At 44.9% G+C, this 20,870-nt stretch overlaps 1 protein-coding gene across 2 annotated transcripts in view; it reads left to right on the forward strand.

Annotated features, from left to right (window-relative positions):
* ASIC1 (acid sensing ion channel subunit 1) overlaps positions 1-20,870 on the forward strand; it is a 590,058-nt gene that overhangs the window by 167,402 nt on the left and 401,786 nt on the right. For both annotated transcript variants that reach the window (XM_085600875.1, XM_085600877.1), the window contains exon 2: positions 4,836-5,229. In XM_085600875.1, coding sequence (XP_085457001.1) covers positions 4,836-5,229 — 394 coding nt within the window. The remainder of the gene's footprint in view (positions 1-4,835; positions 5,230-20,870) is intronic.

Here is a 20,870-nt window from a genome sequence, read left to right on the forward strand (position 1 = left end):
ATTGTCTTTGCCACTGCTTCTTTAATTGCAAGTTTATTTTTCAGCATAAAATCTTGAGTAGTTTCTATGCTAGTGGCCCTCATTGGGAGAGTGAGTATGGCCTGTGTTCTTGTGAGAGTAGGGTAGGAGTAACTGAATATGTTAGGAGTGAAAGGCGGGTAGAGATTTTCCACAGTAGGGTAAACATAGGTGAAGAAATGAAGGTATGGAATGCCAGTAAACGTCAAGGGGGCATATTATCAAGGGCCGGCAATAAATATCACAAAGCGCGCTTAGCGCTTGCATATTTATCGCCAGCTATCTCTGGAATTTATCGCCCGGTTAGCGCGTTATCAAGAAAGCGCATTGCTGAGGCGATAAAAATTCCAGAGATAGTGTGGATATCGCCGTTTCCATGGTGGAAAACGGCGATATCCTAGATGATAGGGCCTGTGGTCTTAGCCACACAATCCACCCCCCATGTTAGGTATGGCTTAGTCAGGAATTTAACAGACATTAAATTCCTGCGTTAAGGCATACTAAACGTGATTTTAAATATCACTAACCCTCGTTGTCAATAAGACGAAGCTGGGTTAGCGATATTTTCCCAAGGGAGTCTTGTCAGGCACGCCTCCTTTGCATCTCATTAGCGATGCGATGGGAGGCGTGCTGACAAGGGGCGCTATTGCAAGGAAACACATGATAGCGTGTTCTTGTTGATAATGCGATAATATTATCGCCGCTTTTCAACCGAAAACGGTCTCTAAAGCGGCGATAATATTATGCCACCCCTTGTTGATATGCCCCAAGATGATTTACAAGTGGACTAAAAGATGCGCGTTACATGCGGTAAAATGTTGTTTACTGCTTGAAACTATAGAATCCACTTTTGTCAAATGACTTTACTATCGTATGATAGACAATGTAGGACAGCGTTTGAAAATATTTACAAATAAACAATCAAATTAATCATACGCGAGTGGTTACTCCTTGGTTGAAAGTGTCACAGTAAAAACAACCCACGCACCACTAAAATGCATTTTAGTCACCTGAGTATGGGTTGAACGTAGCAAATTTGTGCTGGCTGGAAAGACTATGGGGCATATTATCAAGCGAGGTTTCACATGTTTAGCGGCACTTCCTGGTGATAAAGCAGCGATTTTTATATCGCACCATTAACAAGGACGCGGTAACAAGCTTTAGCGCTTGTTTTCCGACGATATTAGCCGTTTTCCTTTTCGCTTTGCATGTCAGCGATATATATCGCTAATGACATGCAAAGTAGGCGTTCCTTACTTAAACTCCATTGAAACAGTCGCAAACACAACTTCCCTCTATTATCAATGCCCGCGAAGCGATAAGAAAACTCGAGCTTATCGCTGAAATTTAACACCTGAAAAAAACTTGACTTCACCATCTTGTCAATGGGAGGTGGATTGTTAGGTTAAGTACACACTTGCCTATTAGCAAGCTTTTCATTAGCGCAGTTGATTTATCGCTGGAATTCTCACGCTATCACGGCGAGGAAATACGGCGATACAAAAAACAGCACTAAGCGCGCTTTGCGATAATTATCGCAAATCGTTGATAATATGCCCCTCGGAAAACAAGTGCTAAAGCTTGTTAGCGCGTCCTTGTTAATGGGGCGATATAAAAATCGCCGCTTTATCACCGGGAAGTGCCGCTAAACTAACTCGCTTGATAATATGCCCCTATAACTGATCCAGTCATGGAATTCTTTTGTCTAATTCCCTGATCTGTTTCAGGATGGGAGTGCATCTACCATGCTTAGTGGGTGTTTGCAGGGCAGACGTCGATCACTATTTTGGGTGGTTGGGTCCTACAGGAATATGCGGAACTTGTCCTGGTGTAATTTTCAGACACCGGGGCAATTTCAGCAGTGCTTTTAGGTTGTCTGTGTTTCTTCCCAGCAGCAATGTGCTGGGAGGGGAGCGGCTTATCAGATTCCAGCTCGTCCATAACAAAAGCCAAAGTTAAGGGGCCATCAGGCTTCCTTTTGTTGGAGTATCCAGTCTGTGAGCTATCAGTAGCCTCCCACCTAGATGCAATGGATGGTAAACAAGGGCTCACAGCTTGTAATCTCTTCACAGGTACTCCAGAGAGGCATGCTTGAGACTTTCTTCAGTCCCTGCATATGAGAGACATGCATGTGCAGTAAGAATGTCAGATGTGTTGGTCTGTCCCAGTATCTACCCAAATTACAATGTAAATACCACTGTTTTGTTTTATTTCTTTTATAGCGCTTTAGCACTACTCATCCCAATGCAGGGTGTCAGAGTGATTTACATCACACGCACACTATACATTCACAATGAATCGTATGCGTGTGAATCAAAGTGCAGGATGTATTATATAAGACAGTGAGGGTTACAAGGTGTAGGAGCCACATACCTTCATAGCTCACTGTTCTATATTAGAAGGATTACAATTGTATGAACTGCAAGTAACAAAAGGATCTCTGTGTTAAAAGCAGTAACCCACTTACCCATTTACATAAAATTTAATCTGTCATCTGCGTGTTACATAATGTGCTTTGCAGGAGACATATTAACCCTCTATGCTAGTGGCTAAACCCCCACTGATTTGGTGTCAACCTTGGTCTACTTAGGGGTAAGATGTACCCCCAACCGGAAATGGGCGCCCCACAACGTGAAAAGACACCTGTCATTAATCCAGCAGACTGCAGGTATAGCCAAGATCCATTGATGAACATCGTCTAGACGGGTGGCCCCAGCTTCAGAGATTTATAACACCAAGGCCTTGGTAGAGCACAACTATGGGAATGTACAAACACTAACAGCTTGTTAACAGTCGAGCATAAGTTTATTAGATCTCTATTGAATCTCCCCTTGGGTACTCCTCTGACCCCTGTTTATTTGGACTTGATCCAAATGTGGATTCCCCCAAAATTTGAATGTAGACTCTTAACGTTTTGGCATCGGTTGTGGTCTACCCAGTCTCTTGAACCTTACCGGGTGGGCCTAAGAGATCTTATGGGTGAGAAGAATATCTTTGTTGAGATCCTTAAGGCACCTTTATGGAAACTGGCATTGGCAAACTATTGGACCTCATCCCAGATGATGTGATTGATCCCTAGAGCTAGGGTAAAAGAAACCTACTGGGAGTTGGTAGCAGTGGAAACTGTGGCAGGGTGCAAGAGATTGCTTTCATTAGAATTTATAGATATTAAACCTTGCGTACAGTATGAACCAACCATTGATAAAATTGCTCCTGCCCTGGCACAGAAATTGTATTTTCAATTTAGATATAGAAGCTTACCCACTAAAAAGGTCTGTAGCAAATGGCAAGTGAAGGATTCACCAGATGACCTGTGTCCAGCATGTCTAGTAGGGCCTAAAACACTAATCCATATCCTATTTTTTAGGTCGAGCCTATAGCCGCAGCGCGCATGCGCTGCTCGCTTTGCGAGTAATGTAGTAATGGAGTATGGAATGGAAGCTCTGCCCACTCTCCGCCCATGTTTAATTGTTTTGTGTCATTGTCTTTGGTAAATGCTGCCGTCTGATTGATTATGAGGCTTGTTAGTCCTTCTTTATTATGGCCATGTCGTCATATGTGCCCTCCCATGGCTACTGGTCCCTTTACTTCAAGTGTTACACAGTATGGTACGTGTTATTTAGACTGTGAGCTCTACTTCTGCACTCCCGTTGTCCGTGCTTCCCCCCTCCCGTTGTCCGTGATGCAATGCAATAGGTCTCCCGTAAATGCAAGTCCTATTGCATTGATGCTTGTTTTACCTTGTTATCACAACCTTCAGGCAAAGTGGATTACCCCCTTTGCAGGAACATTGACACTAGGCGACACTTAGAAGACTACAGATTACTTAGGGCTTATACAAGTAGAGTAGTGGTTTTTGGTTTGGCTAAATATCTGATGGCTGTATAGATTAGGCTCCTAAGTGTATTCTAAGAAAGTGAATAATTGATGTGGGTACTGTGAATGTATTAGTCCACCTTCTTAGCTTATTAACTGTTCTACGCTGCACTAGCTTGGGCCACCTTAAATAGAGAAAACCTAATGTAGGCTGATATTGCCCTTTTTAGTTTTGAAGTAATACTGTCAGGTATGTGCCTTTTTTTATCCAATGAGTAGGATGGATGCAATACTCTGCCCAGCGCTAATGATGCAACTGTATGATCATTCCGCCGCGAGATAATTTTAATGCTTGTTTTTATTCTTTTTTTCCGTTTTTATTAGTCCTACTGTTTTCCTACCCAGTGCACTTAGTTAATTAAGCTGAAATTATATGGGCTATTTTATCTTGACTCAAATTTATTGTATGTGGTTAATGTCTAGTTCGGTCCTTATATATAGTCTGACCAAGAGGTGTGTGTGTGAAGCTATAATTGCATATGTCACTTTAAACTGAACTAATATAGTGTATGTGGTTGCTGTTGAAAAGACCTGTGTTATTAAATCGATACTAGTTACAATTGCACAGGTCATTTTTTTTTTTAGACAATCTATTTTATGCAGCTATTGATCTCTCAGGACCTGTAATGGATTTTGGTGGGTATGCCCCCTTTGGTGGGTATTTGCTCTATGCTTCAGAGGCGGCGCCCTTGCATTTGCTCCAAATGTAGTTGAGGTTACAATAGGGCACTATATTTTGCTTAATTATTTCAAGCTTTTATGATCAGAAACTGTGAAGAACAACTCCTGAGCCACTATGTGAGATATAAGCAGTGTGATATGGTTTATAGTCTGTGTCAGTTGGCAACCAGACTAGGCTTTGGTGCCACAATAGCTCCAGATGTTTTTTGAAAGCCCTATTTGTTTTCTTTACCTACCCACCCTCTTCTTCCTCTCCACAGATTACTCGGTCTTGGGTCCGAAGGTGGACATGATGGACCTGAAAGCGGATGAGCCAGAGGTGGACACCGAGGGGCCCATGAGCCTCCAGGCCTTTGCCAGTGGCTCCACGCTCCACGGCCTGGCACACATTTTTTCCTATGAGCGACTCTCTTTCAAGAGGTTCATCTGGGTGCTCTGCTTCCTGGGCTCCCTGGCGCTGCTGCTCTTTGTCTGTACTGAGCGGATCCAGTACTACTTCCAGTATCCGCACGTAACCAAGCTGGATGAGGTTATGGCACCGCGCATGACTTTCCCCGCAGTTACCTTCTGCAACCTTAATGAGTTCCGCTTCAGCCAGCTGACCAAGAATGACCTGTACCACGCGGGCGAGCTCCTGATGCTGCTCAACAATAGGTGAGAGTTGTCTCTGCAAAGAAGCATGGGTGCCGTGAGAGGCACTGCCGGTGTGCAAGGCACTGACTCTGTATGAGGAGTTGGTAGTAGTTGCTGGGTGTGGAGCTGGTGGCATGGGTGCCGTGAGAGGCACTGCCGGTGTGCAAGGCACTGACTCTCTATGAGGCATTGGTAGTAGTTGCTGGGTGTGGAGCAGGTGGCATGGGTGCCTTGAGAGGTGCTGCCCGTGTGCAAGGCACTGACTCTGTATGAGGCATTGGTAGTAGTTGCTGGGTGCGGAGCTGGTGGCATGGGTACCGTGAGAGGTGCTGCCCATGTGCAAGGCACTGACTCTTTATGAGGCATTGATAGTAGTTGCTGGGTGTGGAGCTGGTGGCATGGGTGCCGCGAGAGGCCCTGCCCATGTGCAAGGCACTAACTCTGTATGAGGCGTTGGTAGTAGTTATTGGGTGAGGAGCTGGTGGCATGGGTGCCGCGAGAGGCGCTGCCTGTGTGCAAGGCACTGACTCTGTATGAGGCATTGGTAGTAGCTGATGGGTGTGGAGCTGATGGCATGGGTGCCGTGAGAGGCACTGCCGGTGTGCAAGGCACTGACTCTGTATGAGGTGTTGGTAGTAGTTGCTGGGTGTGGAGCTGGTGGCATGGGAGCCGTGAGAGGCGCTGCCGGTGTGCAAGGCACTGACTCTGTGTGAGGCATTGGTAGTAGTTCCTGAGTGTGGAGCTGGTGGCATGGGTGCCGTGAAAGGCACTGCCGGTGTGCAAGGCACTGACTCTGTATGATGCGTTGGTAGCAGTTGCTGGGCGTGGAGCTGGTGGCATGGGTGCCGTGAGAGGCACTGCCGGTGTGCAAGGCACTGACTCTGTATGAGGCGTTGGTAGTAGTTGCTGGGTGTGGAGCTGGTGGCATGGGTGCCGTGAGAGGCGCTGCCCGTGTGCAAGGCACTGACTCTGTATGAGGCATTGGTAGTAGTTTCTGGGCGTGGAGCTGGTGGCATGGGTGCCGTGAGAGGCACTGCCGGTGTGCAAGGCACTGATTCTGTATTAGGCATTGGTAGTAGTTGCTGGGTGTGGAGCTGGTGGCATGGGTGCCGTGAGAGGCACTGCCGGTGTGCAAGGCTCTCACTCTGTATGAGGCGTTGGTAGTAGTTGCTGAGTGTGGAGCTGGTGGCATGGGTGCCGTGAGAGGCACTGCCGGTGTGCAAGACACTGACTCTGTATGAGGTGTTGGTAGTAGTTGCTGGGTGTGGAGCTGGTGGCATGGGTGCCGTGAGAGGCGCTGCCGGTGTGCAAGGCACTGACTCTGTATGAAGAGTTGGTAGTAGTTGCTGGGTGTGGAGCTGGTGGCATGGGTACCGTGAGAGGCGCTGCCCGTGTGCAAGGCACTGACTCTGTATGAGGCATTGGTAGTAGTTGGGTGTGGAGCTGGTGGTATAGGTGCCGTGAGAAGTGCTGCCTTTGTGCAAGGCACTGACTCTTTATGAGGCATTGGTAGTAGTTGCTGTGTGTGGAGCTGGTGGCATGGGTGCCGCAAGAGGCCCTGTCCGTGTGCAAGGCCCTGACTCTCTATGAGGCATTGGTAGCAGTTGCTGGGTGTGGAGCTGGTGGAATGTGCTGATGCTATGTGAGGCTGCGGTAGTCTGTACGTTGTCAGCTCTACGTGGGGCTCTAGTGTTGTGTGAGGTATTAAGCATGTGTTAGAGGAAGTGAATGTGGTAGGCACAGTTGCTGTGAGAGGTGCTGGAGCAGTATGATGGATTGCGATGTATGGGGTGTCCTTTGGTGTAAGAGGCCCTGGTAGTGTGTGAGGAAGTTTGAGGCATAATACACTTGCGGTGTGTTAAGCACTGGTGGTTTGTGAGTCTCCTGAGATATATGTGCTGCTGGGTCTGTCTGAGGTACAGTGATGTGTGCAGTACTGCAGATGTGTGAACTTTTGACAATATGTGAGAGGCTGGCGATCTACGAGGCACCGGTGGGGTGTGAGGTGCTAATAATCCGTCAATGGATGGTGGTGTGTGAAATATTGTTAGTCTGAATCACACCTATTGAAAGTGAACTGTAATGTATGAGGTGCTGGATGGCAACATCCGCCTGTTTGCTAAGCAATGAGGCTGAGAGCCCCAACTGAATACAATTCACTAGTATTTTGTATACGGTGGAACAGATGCCAGTTTCACATTTGCTTGGCACTGAGGGCTGTGAATGGTCATGCCTTCTGTAATTTCTGAGCCATGAGTGGGATCTCTCAGGATATTTGGAAGGGGATGGCATGGTGGTTGTGGTCGCAGAGTCAGGGTACGAGCCAGTTGGGCAATGGTTTGGGATCGTTGAGGTGCGGAGTTCTTGGCCATAGGGTAAAAACAGTGATTGCCTTCTTCACCCTCTGGTGTGTGTTTGTGGGGGTCTTAGAGACAATCCAGTTTTCCATATTTTCTAAAAATGAGGTGGCCAGTGATGGTCCATAGATTTGGACAGTGTAGGTTTTAGGGATCTGAACTGGAGTCTGAGCCTACATTCTAACCTTTTTGAGTTGTGTGCTAAGAGGGGGTGGTTCAACAGAGTTCTAAGTGAGTAGAAAAGTGGGCATTTCTTGAGGAGAGATACCACACTGGGATAGTGGCTATTAAAGTAGAATTGGTGACATAAAACAAGGCAATGATCTCTAGGAAGTTCTGGAGAGAGATTGGAAGAGTCTTCCCGGGTGGTAAAGGCAGGTTATTGCTACTTAGTTAATATGTCCTACTGTGCAGGCCTACATTTGTCTTAGTAGGCTCGCATGAAAGTATACGTGATTGTGAAGCAGTTGCCAAAGAGGATTATTTCATTTCATTCAGCCCGCATTGTGTTTTAAATGCTTGCGGGCCATCCAGAGATCGAATACTGCCAAATTCTACCCTGGTTAGGGATTTGCTCAGTCTGTGTCTTTTTGGGGGGGTAGGTGATTTCAGTCTTGCAGGATGAAAAAATATATTTACATGCAAAGTTCATTTATATTCCTTAATTATATACTTTTATTGCAATGTCTATATGGTATATTAATGAAGAGATCTCATAAATGTTACATTTACATTGCTAGTTCAAACATAAAGACAGAAGGATGCATAAGAAAGAAATCATTGTCGTTCACATTGCAAAAATCTAAATTGAATCCCAAGAAACTATATAATGGGACCAACATTTTTGCAAAGTGGTCAAATTGCATTTGCCTTCTCTGAAAATAATTCTCCCCTACTGCTTCATATACAGCATTTTATTTCTACATTGTACGGCAGATGGCACCTCCTCTCAGTTCCAAAAAGCGGCCTAAGGAAGACCTTTCAGCGAGCCAAACCTTAACTTATGTTGTATAGAGTTGCCTGGTTCAGTCTTTTGATCACGAAGACTGGCCCATCGGTGGGTTAGCAGCATTTGGTTTGAGGTCTTCACAGTCTTGCTCATTATTATGAAACCCCATTCCAGAATTCTGCTTTGAGCAAGTGAAAACTCAGTTTGTGCTTTGACGACCCCATAAATCTCCAATTCTTACTGTATGTCTGTAGGAAAGTGACCCTTTTTGACATGGTCACCCCCACTTTTTGCCTGGTATCTGATGCAATTTTGACAGAAGTGCACTGGGTTCCTGCTATCCAAGTCCTCAGTGCCAGATTTCTATCCCTAAAATTGTACAATAGTTCCCCATTTGGCATGACATTTAGCACCTCTGCACGCCCCTAGAAAATGACACTCCTGGTACCTAGAGCATGGGTACTAAAGAGGGTCCCTAAGGGCTGCAGCATGTTTTGTGCCACTCTAAGGAACCTCTCACCACACTCATGCAGACTGCCATTGCAGACTGCGTGAAATGGTGCAGACAAAAGAAAAAACATGACATGGCACACAAGCACACATCCTGTGTGCCATGCCTGCAGACACTGGATGCAATATACATAAGTCACCCTTACAGCAGGCCTTACAGCCCTAAGGCAGGATGCATTATATTACATGAGTGGACATATTTACATGAGCAGATATGCCCCTGTGATATCTAAATCGATTCTTAGACATTGCAAGTGAACAGGTAAGCCATCTTACGTACATGTACTGGGCACTGGTGATTACAAGTTCCCCAGCTACATGATGGCTTCACTGCAACCAAAAAGATGTTTGGTATCAAACACGTCATATTAATAATCATTATTAATACATGCACCCAGAGGGTACCTTAGAGGTACCCCCAAACCCTGCTAGTCCTCCAGTGTGCTAACTGACTGGAACAGTCCGTCCTACAACCACAGATGTGCTTCTGACCCCCTAGGAGGTGGGAGCCCCTCTCTCAGAGGTCAGGAACAATGCTTTGGCAGGAGGTGTTTACTAAGCCCGGGCGGAGCTGGCGTAGTGTCTCTACACAGAGTTCCACAGAGTTGGGAAAAAACGCTGTGGAACTCCGCTCCCTCCCTAATTAATTATATATATTTTTTTAAAGGCACTTGCTGTGGCTGCCTCCTCCTCACCATGGCTGCTCTCCATCCTCGTCCTCGCCGTCGTTTTCCATTGGAAACCCCTACATTGTACGTCTTGCGTGCGCGCATGCACACGTGCATGATGTCCAACATAGGGGTTTCCAATGGAGAATGGCGGTGAAGAGACGAGGAAGGAGAGCGGCCATGGCGAGGAAGAGGCAGGCACAACAGGTAAGTGCCTTCTAAAACAAATTATGATTAATTAGGGAGGGTGGAGGGGCCGGCTAACTCCGCACCGCTCCGCCACGGTGTCGGAGTTTTGTCTAAACACCACGTTCGCAACGGAGCACGGAGTAGGCAAAACTCCATAAACTCCGCTGGCGGAGCGGAGTTACCTGCCCGGGATTAGTGTTCACGCCTCCTACAGCAGGATGGCTAGTAAATGAGCATAATAAGGCCAGAGTCTTCAAAGTCTCTGCTGCCTTTGCTATGCGACCCCGGCATCCACCCAGACCTAGGAGATGCCATCTCCTGCCCTGAGGCCCAATTGGCACCAGGATAGACGGGGAGTTTGTTATGCGAAGGAGGCGTGAAGCACACCTAGATCAAACACACTCCTAAGGTGAGCTGCCGGATGTGCCCCACTCTAGGAAAAATCTTGGTGATTGCAGAATTAGGAACACTGGGACTGTGTTATGCTCCCTTCCCACAGGAAGTGGTCATATAGGAAGCGCAGTGAACCCAAGGGTAAGTAGCCCATTGGCTACTACTCTCCACTCTCCTAACGCCCCTAAATTGAGTTTTTAGGTGGCCTCCTTGTCACCAGAACTTCAGAGTCAAGTGACTAAAGAAGAAGAGGACACTGAAGAGCTGATCAACGTGGAACTGAGGACTCCTGTGGACTTTTTGCGCCAAACCCTGCCTGCCCAGTCGAGACTAGACAATTGCAAAGACCCGACTCCTCCTGCAGCTGTGCATCCTCTAAGATCTTTGGAGGGTTGCCAGTACCTTGAAAACTAGCCAGCACCCCCTTGGAGTGGAGAAGCCACTCCCCTACATCCTGCAAGTGCCGATCACGACATCCAGTTCCAAGACGCTGCTGACTACCATGTCCCCCGATGTAGTAGCTGCACAGTAGGAGTTCAGCATACTCAAAGTGGTCAGATGCGTCTCCTTACCAAGTTTGGTGACACCAGGATCCCTATGAGCTTCCCTACACCAATACCTGGGGTTCCGTACCCCTTGCTGTGACCAACACTTGTTTAGAGTCCAATCCAGACTCTAACAATCCGAAGACCGACCAGCCAATAAGGGACATCAGCTCTAGAGATGCCAGCACCGAGAGAGGCTCAGCTGTCCTGTTTTGTCCCCCTTTGCAGGTCCATGCCAAGAACCGTGACCGCCTTCAATGCACAAGGGACAGTCGACCAAAGCACTCTGCACTTGAGCTTCCCTGCCCATTTCCACAAACTCTTACTGCTCCCCCTTACTCCCAGGACCCTGATGAACTGAGCCCCAATTGCGAGGTCCCAGACTTGTCCCCAAGTCCCCCTTTGAAGCCTATTTCTAGATGGCTCCCCTCTTTGCCTACGGCGTAGCGCACAAGGCTACCAACCCGTCCAGCACCTCTGCACCCAGACACACCAGGGCAGGTAAAACCGAACTGCTGGTGGAACTTGGGACCTTGGCCTACGAGCAGCCCACGACCTATAGGGGACCCTCAAAATCCTATTCCGAATACCTGTATGCAGTAAAGGTTCTCTCCATAGGAAAGCATTACCACGTAGAACACGTACAGTTTTCTAACATTGCAAATAAATGTAAAAAAGTGATAATTGGAAAAGTACTTACCCAATCACAAAGTTCTTGGTGTTAAAATATTTATAAAAATATGTGTTATTTTTCTAAATTGGTGTGGATCTCCTTCTTGGGTGTGTGTATCATTTATTGACTTGGTGTATGCAACAAATGCCTAACACTCCCCTCTGATAAGCCTAATGCTGGTAGACCACTCTACCACAAATAAAGCACCTAGGGATTGTTAAAGGAACCCCCTGCCCACGTATAAGAGATTCCTGGATTCTTTACACAGCATGCCTCTTTTTGGTATACTATGTAAAGAGCCACCATCCTACATTGGTGGTACAGCAAAGGGATACAACATTTGGCATTTGCTGTACCACTCTGTTAATAGGTGATTCCACTCAAGAATCCAAACTTTTCTTTACTTTAAAAAAAATCTTTTTTCGAATTCATGTTTTTTCTAAATTGTTTAAACTAACTGTTAAGGCCTCGTGTTAATTCCCCCAGTCCAAACTGTTTAGAATTTAAAAAGTATACTACTAGTACTACTAAATTTTCTTGTCTGCTGCACTGAGGGGAGGAGGGCCCGCAATAATTTGGGTGGATGAATGCCGCACGTCAGTCCAGCCCCTGTAATGCGATGCTGGTACGTGCAGGACAGCTTGGCGGGCTACGCCCCCTTGCTGTTCACCCAAATGTATTTATTTACTTATTTTACATGGGATAATGTAAAATGTGCTGTCATGTCCCTAGACATATTTCACTGGCATTGTATTAAATGATGTTGACTAGTCCCTGCTGCTGCCCAAAATGGTAAAGCGTGGCCAATTTCAGCAATTGGACTAAATACCTCCCCACAGCTGCTCTGTTGCATGCTTTCAATCCAAATGCAACACATTCATGTTTTATTCAATTTATTGAACAAATGCTGTGGTACATGACCCCGATGCAGCTAAAAGTTAAAGAAGCATTGCACGGGTAGTGATATTTTAATTATGTTCACTCGTCCTACCAAAGAAAAGGGGTTATTAAACTGTGGACAATGAAAATCAGGATAGTTTAATTACACAAGAAAGAATGACTTGGGTGAAGTATGAATCGCCAAATATCTTTTGCTTTGGTACAATCTCGGAACTGTAACAGAAGTTTAGCTGAATTGAATTTATGCAGTATTGTTTTTTACATGGAGAGTTTGATTAGATAAATCAATCAATCAGGTTCCAGAGGCTTATTGGAACAGCCAGGTCTTGAGCATCATTCAGAATTCTGAAAGGCAGGTGATGGTCTGGAGGTGAGTTGGGAGGATGTTCTAGGTCTGTGCTGTGATGTGGGACAAAGAGCGTCCTCCACTTCTGCTTCCGTAGATGCGGGCAGTAGGGGCAAGTGAAAGGGAGGCAGTTAGAGGAAGTTAAGGCGGTGGTTAATGTTGGCAGGTTCTTGGTGGTGTAGAACCTTGTGTGCGTGGGTCAGCAGTTTGAATTGGCATCTCTTCTGTATGGGGAGCCAGTAGCGTTTCCCGAGATCAGGTGTGATGTTCTCAGGGAAGGCCGAGGATGAATCTGGCTGTGGCTTTCTGTATGGTCTAAAGTCTCTGTAGGAGGTGTACGGCAATTCCTACGTAGAGGGCATTGCCATAGGCCAGTCGGCTGGTGATGAAGGCGTGTGTCATGGTGCGTCTCGTTTGTAGCGGTATGCACTTGAAAATCTTATGTAGCATGTGCAGAGTGAGGAAGCAGGCGGAGGAGACGGCGTTGATCTGTGATTTCATGGTGAGCTTGTTGTCAATGATGATTCAGAGGTTTCTGGCGTGGTTGGAGGGAGTGGGTGTGGGTCTTAGGTCTGATGGCCACCAGGAGTCATGTGCTGCTGTTGCCAAAAATCAGTACTTCTGTCTTGTCTGTGTTCAGCTGCAGGCAGTTGTTCTTTATCCAGTCTGTGATGTTTGTCATGCATCTGTGGAAGTTGGATCTGGTGGTGGTGGGGTCATCTGTGAGTGACAGGATGAGTTTGGTGCCGTTAGTGTAGGAAATTATATTGGGACATTGGGTTCTGGCGAAGTTGGCCAGCAGGATCATAAATGCATTGAAGAGCGGAGGGCTGAGGGATGAGCCCTGGGGACACCACAGGTGATCTCCTTGGGTTCAAAGGTGAAAGGTGGGAGGTGGATCCTCTGGGTTCTTCCTGTTAAGAAGCAGGTGATCCATCTGAGCACGTTCTCTTGAATGCAAATGAGGTGCAGTCTTTTGATCAGTGTGTGGTGGGATACAGTGTCGAAAGCTGCCGAGAGGTCGAGGAGGATTGAAGCTGCTCTTTCTCCTTGGTCGAGGAAGGTTTGTATGTAATCCGTGGCTGTGATCAGCATGATTTTGGTGCTGTGATTGCTGCAGAAGCCGGTTAGGGAGGTGTTGAGTAGCTGGTTCTACTCCAGGTGTGTCATGAGTTGATTGTTGATGATCTTTTCCAGTAGCTTCTCTGGAAATGGGAGCAAGGAGATTGCTTGGTAGTTTTTAAGTTCTCTTGGGTCAGCGGAGGGTTTTTTGAGTAGTGGTCTGACTTCAGCATGTTTCCAGGTGTCGGAAAATGTTGCAGTGGTGATAGAGGTGTTGAGTAGGGAGGTGTGTTCCTAGACGATCCTTTGGTTTCTGAGGTTGAAGATGTGGTGCGGGCATGGGTCTGTGGGAGCTCCCGAGTGGATGGATTTCATGGTGGAGGTTGTGCCCTTGGTGGACAGGATATCCCAGGTGGTCAGTGTGGTGTGGTTTGTGTCGGTTATGGTGGTGGCGTATCTGTCAGAGAAATCTGTAGGTGTGGGTTGGGGTTTGAAGTTTCTGTATATGGTTGCGATCTTGTTGTGGAAGTAGTGGGTGAGAATGTCTCACAGCTCCTGTGATGGTGTGATGTTGTTTTTGCTGACAGCCGGGTTGTAAAATTCTGAACTTATGTTAAAAAGTTCCTTGGTGTTGTTGACACTGGTTTCGATGCATGCAGCAAGGACTGTCTTCTTTGTTGCCCTCAGCAGTCAGTGATAGAAGTTGAGGGAGGTCTTGAAGGCTGTCCTGTCAGAGGTATCCCTGCTGGTGCGCAATCTCCTCTCCAACTTTGTTATCTTGTTTCACTGTTTTGAATTTTTGGTGGTACAGCTGGCCTTTTTGAAGGACTTTCTCTGGATGTTGCTCTTGATGGGAACGATGCTTTCTGCTAAATAGGTAATCCAGCCGTTGAAGTTTTTCTCTCCCTGTTTGAGGTTGGTGGATGTAGCAAGGTTGGAGGTGTGGAGGGCATTCATCTAGTGTGATCAGTCCAGGATGGATCCCAATACATCCAACATGGCCTCCACCTCCTTCCACGCACAATGTAATTATCCCGCTCTAGACGCACAGGAGAGTCCCGGAGGTTGACACTAGAATGCGAGCATTTAAGGGGCGGAGTCAGGAGAGGCAGTGCAACGTACGTTTCTAACAGAAATGAGGACGATAAAGAAAGAAGCCAGAATGAGGAAACAAAGCAGGGTATCGCCACAGCCAATGAGGGAAAGGTTGCGGGAGGTGAAGCGAACCAGGAAGAGAGGTCTGAACTCGCTACACCGTTCCAAAAGCTGACCCGGACAAAAGACATCACTGCTGTAGAGAGTGAGGTCCGTGCTGGGAGCAACGCGACTGAGTCCAGCAGTCCCAAAGGGGAAACGGACGCTGAATCTATCAACATAGTGGCCCAGGAGGGTCGTGGCCTCAGGCAAGTGCCTAGCACGGTGGTGGGTGGGAGTACACGTTGCACTCTGTGATAACTAAACGCAAACCACATGGTTCACGGAAGTGTGTGGTGTACTCAAACCCCCACTAGTTTGGTGAAGGGTACAGTAGGATTAGGTCCTTAGTTTGAAGACTGGCCTCTTTAATTCTTTTCTGACCTTTCTCAAGGAGCACCCCAGATCCTGTTCACAGCCCAAATGGATGGGAAGACCAACACAGAAGAATAAACAACTTTGAATTTCTGTTTGCCCCTATTGCATAGTTTTCAGACTCTAGCTTGATCCTTTGAGTAAATAAACAAAAAAAAATGAAAACAAAATGTGGAATAAAGAAAATTAAATACACTCACCTGATGACCGGGTTATCATTCCATGAGAGGGGTAGAGGTGCTGGAAAAGGGCGGAATTGCCACACCCAGCTTGTCTCTGAGATTTTGTTCCACCTATGGTGAGGGGCGTTGGCCATTTGGGGGTGGTGGTGGGGGGGTTGGAGATGCTTAAGTGGACGATAGAGTGATCGGTCCATGTGAATTCTGTGACATGGTTCTATTTGACACGATTACTGGAGGTGAAAATTGAGTCCAGCCTGTGTCCTGCAGTGTGTGCAGGGTCGTGTACAATCTGGATCAATCCGAGGTTGCTCATACTGTCGAGGAGGTGTGCAGTGTTTTTGTCGTTTGGGTTGTTGATGTGCAAATTTAGGGCACTGAGGAAGATGTAGTCCTTGGAGTCTAAGGCTAGGGGCGCAATGAAGTCTGCGATGGAGTTGCAGAAGCCGGAACGCAGACCTCGGTCGATATCCTGCAACACCATGTGCAAGGAGATTCGGGTTTTATCGAGATTCATACAAGTTATGGCTACCTGGTATTCACTTGTGATGCTAAATTTTAATCTGGTCAGAGGAGCTCCTCGCATGCCCCTCATTAAATTACAAAATCCCGACCTCCCTTACTGCCTAGAATCAAAGGTGCCTTAGCTTATGGACATATTCAGTGAATCAACTCGGTGAAAGAAAGCCCATTAATTAAACCTGAGAAAATATCTCCAGTTGGTTCCCCAGGTTGAAAGCAATCTCCAACAAAGGTAGGCCAGTCGTGTCTCAAATCTTCAAATAAATAAGGCTGGTGTTCGGTCCATTTTAAAGTGGTCTGTGGATTTTGTTTATGCAGCTGGAGAAGGTGAGAATCAAGGAGAGAATTATTTAGGTCAAGAGTCAGGACATTGTGTGAACAGTAGGGGAAGGGCTTTGAGATAAAAGTGACATGGATACTATTTGTTGTCTAGAGGGAAATGTGGTCCAGTATAGGGCAATGGTGAATACCCAAGTATCGTGAGTAATCTGATAATAATAAGAATGTGTTTTATATAGTGACTCGCACAATTCAGTGATAGTCAGTTTAGCATCAGGGAATGATGGAAGGGTGAGTTGACCTTCTCAGGATGTGAACGTGTGACATATAGGTCACTACCTGTCACAGTCAAGTGTTTAATCCACTGAGCCATTTTGTCAGCGTGTGTTTTTGCGACTGACTCTGTCAAAGGCTGCTTGCTGAGCGGCCCTATTGGAGCTAGAACCCAGTTCATATTCAGTCTGTCCTCCTTTTGAGGCCATTCCGGACTGACACAAGACTTGCACACATGTAAGATACTACAACACTTCAAGGCTGGCAAGGTGCCCTTCTCTCAGCACTGAAAGCACTTTGCCCGGCTTTGTGTCACTTTGCGTGAAAGGGGCGTTACTGGGGTATTTCTTAGGCTGACCAGCGCAAACCTCCCTAGGTTCTGATGCAGAGCCCGATATACTAACATAACTAGGCTGAGCTTCCTCTTTGAAACAGGTGTTAAAAAGGGGCAATGTTCTACTTTCTCCTAAAACCTGAAGCTATGCATGTATGCTGAAGTGTACAACATACATGGTTGGCATGGGATCCTTCTGAAACGTGTCTAGGCATACGATACTTTGCATTGAAAGGGTTTGCTTCTTGCATAAATCCTAGGCTAGACGGCACACACTCACTTTTGCAGCATGGTGCGAGGCTGGGCATCGTGCATGGCAGCCTAATTAGAGCACCAGCACAGGTAATGATACCAGCAGCCAGACAGTCTTAGGAGATATGGTACTGTGCTGTGTTTCCTCCTTGCACTGTGCTGTGTTTTCCTCCTTACACTGTGCTGGGTTTTCCTCCTTCACAACGCACCCCAGCAAAATTGTTACTTCGCTGAGTTGCATAAAAAATTTGAAAATCTGTCCCAAAATATGTTTAAAATGATGCAGATAAACCTTAGTTTGGTACGTTTCAACTGTGGAAGTTAGTTGGTTCCACAAAAGGGCAGCACATTCTGCAAATTGCTTATTCTGTGGCATATGAATGAACAAGACTGGTCTAGGGTCCCTTGCAGATGACTAGTATCGTAAAAGAAAATACCTTATACTATGCTCCTTCAACATACTGATTGTAAAGGAATCTATTTACCTCATTAAAGAATTATATATGGCAGGGTCCCCAGAGGAACCCTGCACTCCAAACATCTTAAATTAGTCTCCTAGATTCTGCAGTTTCTATTCCTACGAGAGAGATTACCAACTCCTCTATATCAACTGGTGTATTCCAAAGTGAATTGAAGCCATTTTTCCTTAAATCTACACTAAATAAACTGGTCTTGACCAGGCTTACCCAACAAATTATAGACCATTATCAAAAGGGCCCATCTTGAGTATGTTGTTCAAAATGTGTTGTTCATTGAACAACACCTAGATGGAGTGGTTTCTAACCTTGGAGAATCATGGAATCCGCACCTATCTCCACCTAAGAGACCTCAAGATCTCCATCAAAATTGAGTAACTGCTCTACTCTTACTTGACCAACAGTCAGCTTTTGACCCAGTTAACTACCAAATATTAGACAAAGACTTTATGACACAGGGCACTGTGCTGGAATGGATAAAGTCCTACCTCATATATAGATCCAAATTGTTTCACTGCCACCTTCAAGACCCCACCCTACTCTATAGATATGCCTTGTGTTTTTAGCATTGCAACATTTATACAGTGATTACTAGCCCTAGGTGGGGCTCAGAAGGGATTTCCTCCATGGGTAGCACTGTGCAGGGTTTGTAGTCCGTAGTGTGGTCTTTGTTTTGAACCAATGAGGAAAGTGTTTCCATGTAAATCATGATGACCACTGAGGTGTGGTTATTGTGTTATGAGATGATGAGGCTACACAGGAATCAACAGTTGCATTTTTCATGTTTTATAAAGTTCCTTTTCCTGACCTTGTGAAATCATTTGATGTAATATGTTACAGCTATGCTGTAAAACTGAAGTCAAAACATCCAAACTCTGCAAACGTCCAATGGCCACTGGATGCTAGAGAATTACCTCAAACTTAGCACCTCAAAATAGAAATACTCAACTGTGGATCCTAGCAAAATCATAAGCTCCAATTGGGACAGATGATAACGATAAGTGAAATCAAAACCTTGGTTTGGATATGGACTCGTAGCTCTCCCTTGAATCACAACTCACAAAGTTATAAACAATGACAATACTTAAAACTCCTACAACCTAGGGTACAGATATCTATGGCCTTAGTGATATCAGTCTGGACTATGCAAATTGACTCTATATTGGACTTTCCAGAAAACTAATGGTTGAGCCACAAATAATTCTGAACACTGTTGCCAAATAAGTCCATAACCTAAACAGACAAGACCACATTAGTTCCACTCGGAAGGCTCTTCCCTGGCTACCAGTGGTAAGAAGAATATACTTCAAAGCCCTTTTGATTTGAACATAAAGCACTCTGTGATCAAACTTCCTGCAATCGAAAGTTAGGTCATACAACTGAAATAGAAACCTTAGCTCAAGTATTGCTCCATTGATAATAATACCCCTTCTCCTAAAAGTCAATTAGGTAGGAGCTCATTCTCAGTACAGACATGCACAATCGGAAATGCAAAAAGAGGTTAAGAAACATTGACATTATAGAGATTTCAGAAAAGAAACAAAGACCTGGGGCCTATTCAGAATGAGAAATATAAATTTGTGTATTTACTCATATATATATTTGGCCACCTACAACTGTATTTATGAGTGTAAAGTTACTACTGGTAACTTTTCACATGTAGGTAGATATCTCCACCACCAAAGTGAAGATCTCTCTACGGGAAAGTATTGCAAAAATTGATAACATTTATTATTATTAAAAAAAGAATGAATATATTTTAGTGTAAAATATAAATGTAAATTAATTATAAGTTTTTATTTTTAGCCTAGAACTAATCAAATAATTTTTTGCAGCAGACAAGCTCAATAAATGATATTTGTATTAATCTATTAGTGTAAATATATGAATTTCATTTATACATAATATTTTTAAACAATCATTTTTCAAAAATCCCAAACTCATTAATGTAGTTATTTGTATTTAATATGTAGTACATTCTGTTAAACATTTTGTTTCATTAACTGAAAGGAATTTTCTTAGTTGGTTATTTTAATTATTTGAAATTAACGTTATTAAAATAATGAAATAGTTATATATACATATTGCTTAGCGATATATATATTTATATATGTGTATATATATATATATAATTAACAATTTTAATTTATAATTTTATTAATGTACAGATTTTCTAATATGAAATTTTAAACATTAATTACAATTCTTTTTTTCTCTACCTATAATATTTTCAATGGGACTGTATTGCAGTACCTGTCAGTGGTCATGTGTGGTTATTGACTGACTGGAAAAATGGGCTGAAGCACGATTAAATCTATTTTGAAACCTTTACGTCTGTAGTAGTTTTATGTGTGTGGTTTGTAAATAGCAGTGGTCTTACTCTTTTGTGGGTGCGTGTTTGTGTTAGCATGGCCTTCTTTAAACCCCTTCTTAAATTTCCGTAAACCCTTCCCATTTAGGATTAAATGTTTCCCATTTCCTAGCCACTCCTTCTTGTCCCTCCTATATGAACACTGAAATGTATACCTACATGTGCGGATATCTCTGTCACCTTGGGAGAGATCTGCGCACAGAGAAGATAGGTGAGGTGAAGGTTTCAATGCATAGGTTTATGAATAGCATTTTGCAATACATGAGTAGCACTACTGTAGCACTACTTTACGTACCAGAAAACGACGAACCGATACCACTATTACCACTTTAGACGGGTTTCAGATATGCTGCTTGCAATCCTATCCTCACATTACTTTGCTCACAGCAGCAAGCATAAGCTGTGTGTTCACACAGCCCATTGGAGGAAAACCAATTAAAATCAAATATGGCTGTATTGCTGTAAACCTTTGAGCTGTGCCTATGAGGAAGGAGGAATGTCTCCGAAACGCGTCGGACCGTATGAGTTATCGATTTGCATATGCTGTTTTAAGAGAAAAAAGACTTTGTCAAACTGCAGTTCGAGTGCGTCCTTAAGCTTCAGAGCAACTTTGTTAGAGGTGTTCACACCACTGTGCAAGTCTGTAGAGCTCGCTGGATCACTTACAGAATCTGAGTAACAGAAATATCGTGTGGACAGAAGAATATCGTGTCAAAAATAACGAGCACCAAAATATAGTTAAGGTTAGTGCAGATACGTAAGTATAGATTTACTATTCTTAACTCCACATCTACGTACCTTGAAGATATATATAT

The sequence above is a fragment of the Triturus cristatus genome, chromosome 4_2 (assembly GCF_964204655.1).
Source record: "Triturus cristatus chromosome 4_2, aTriCri1.1, whole genome shotgun sequence".
Taxonomy (NCBI): domain Eukaryota; kingdom Metazoa; phylum Chordata; class Amphibia; order Caudata; family Salamandridae; genus Triturus; species Triturus cristatus.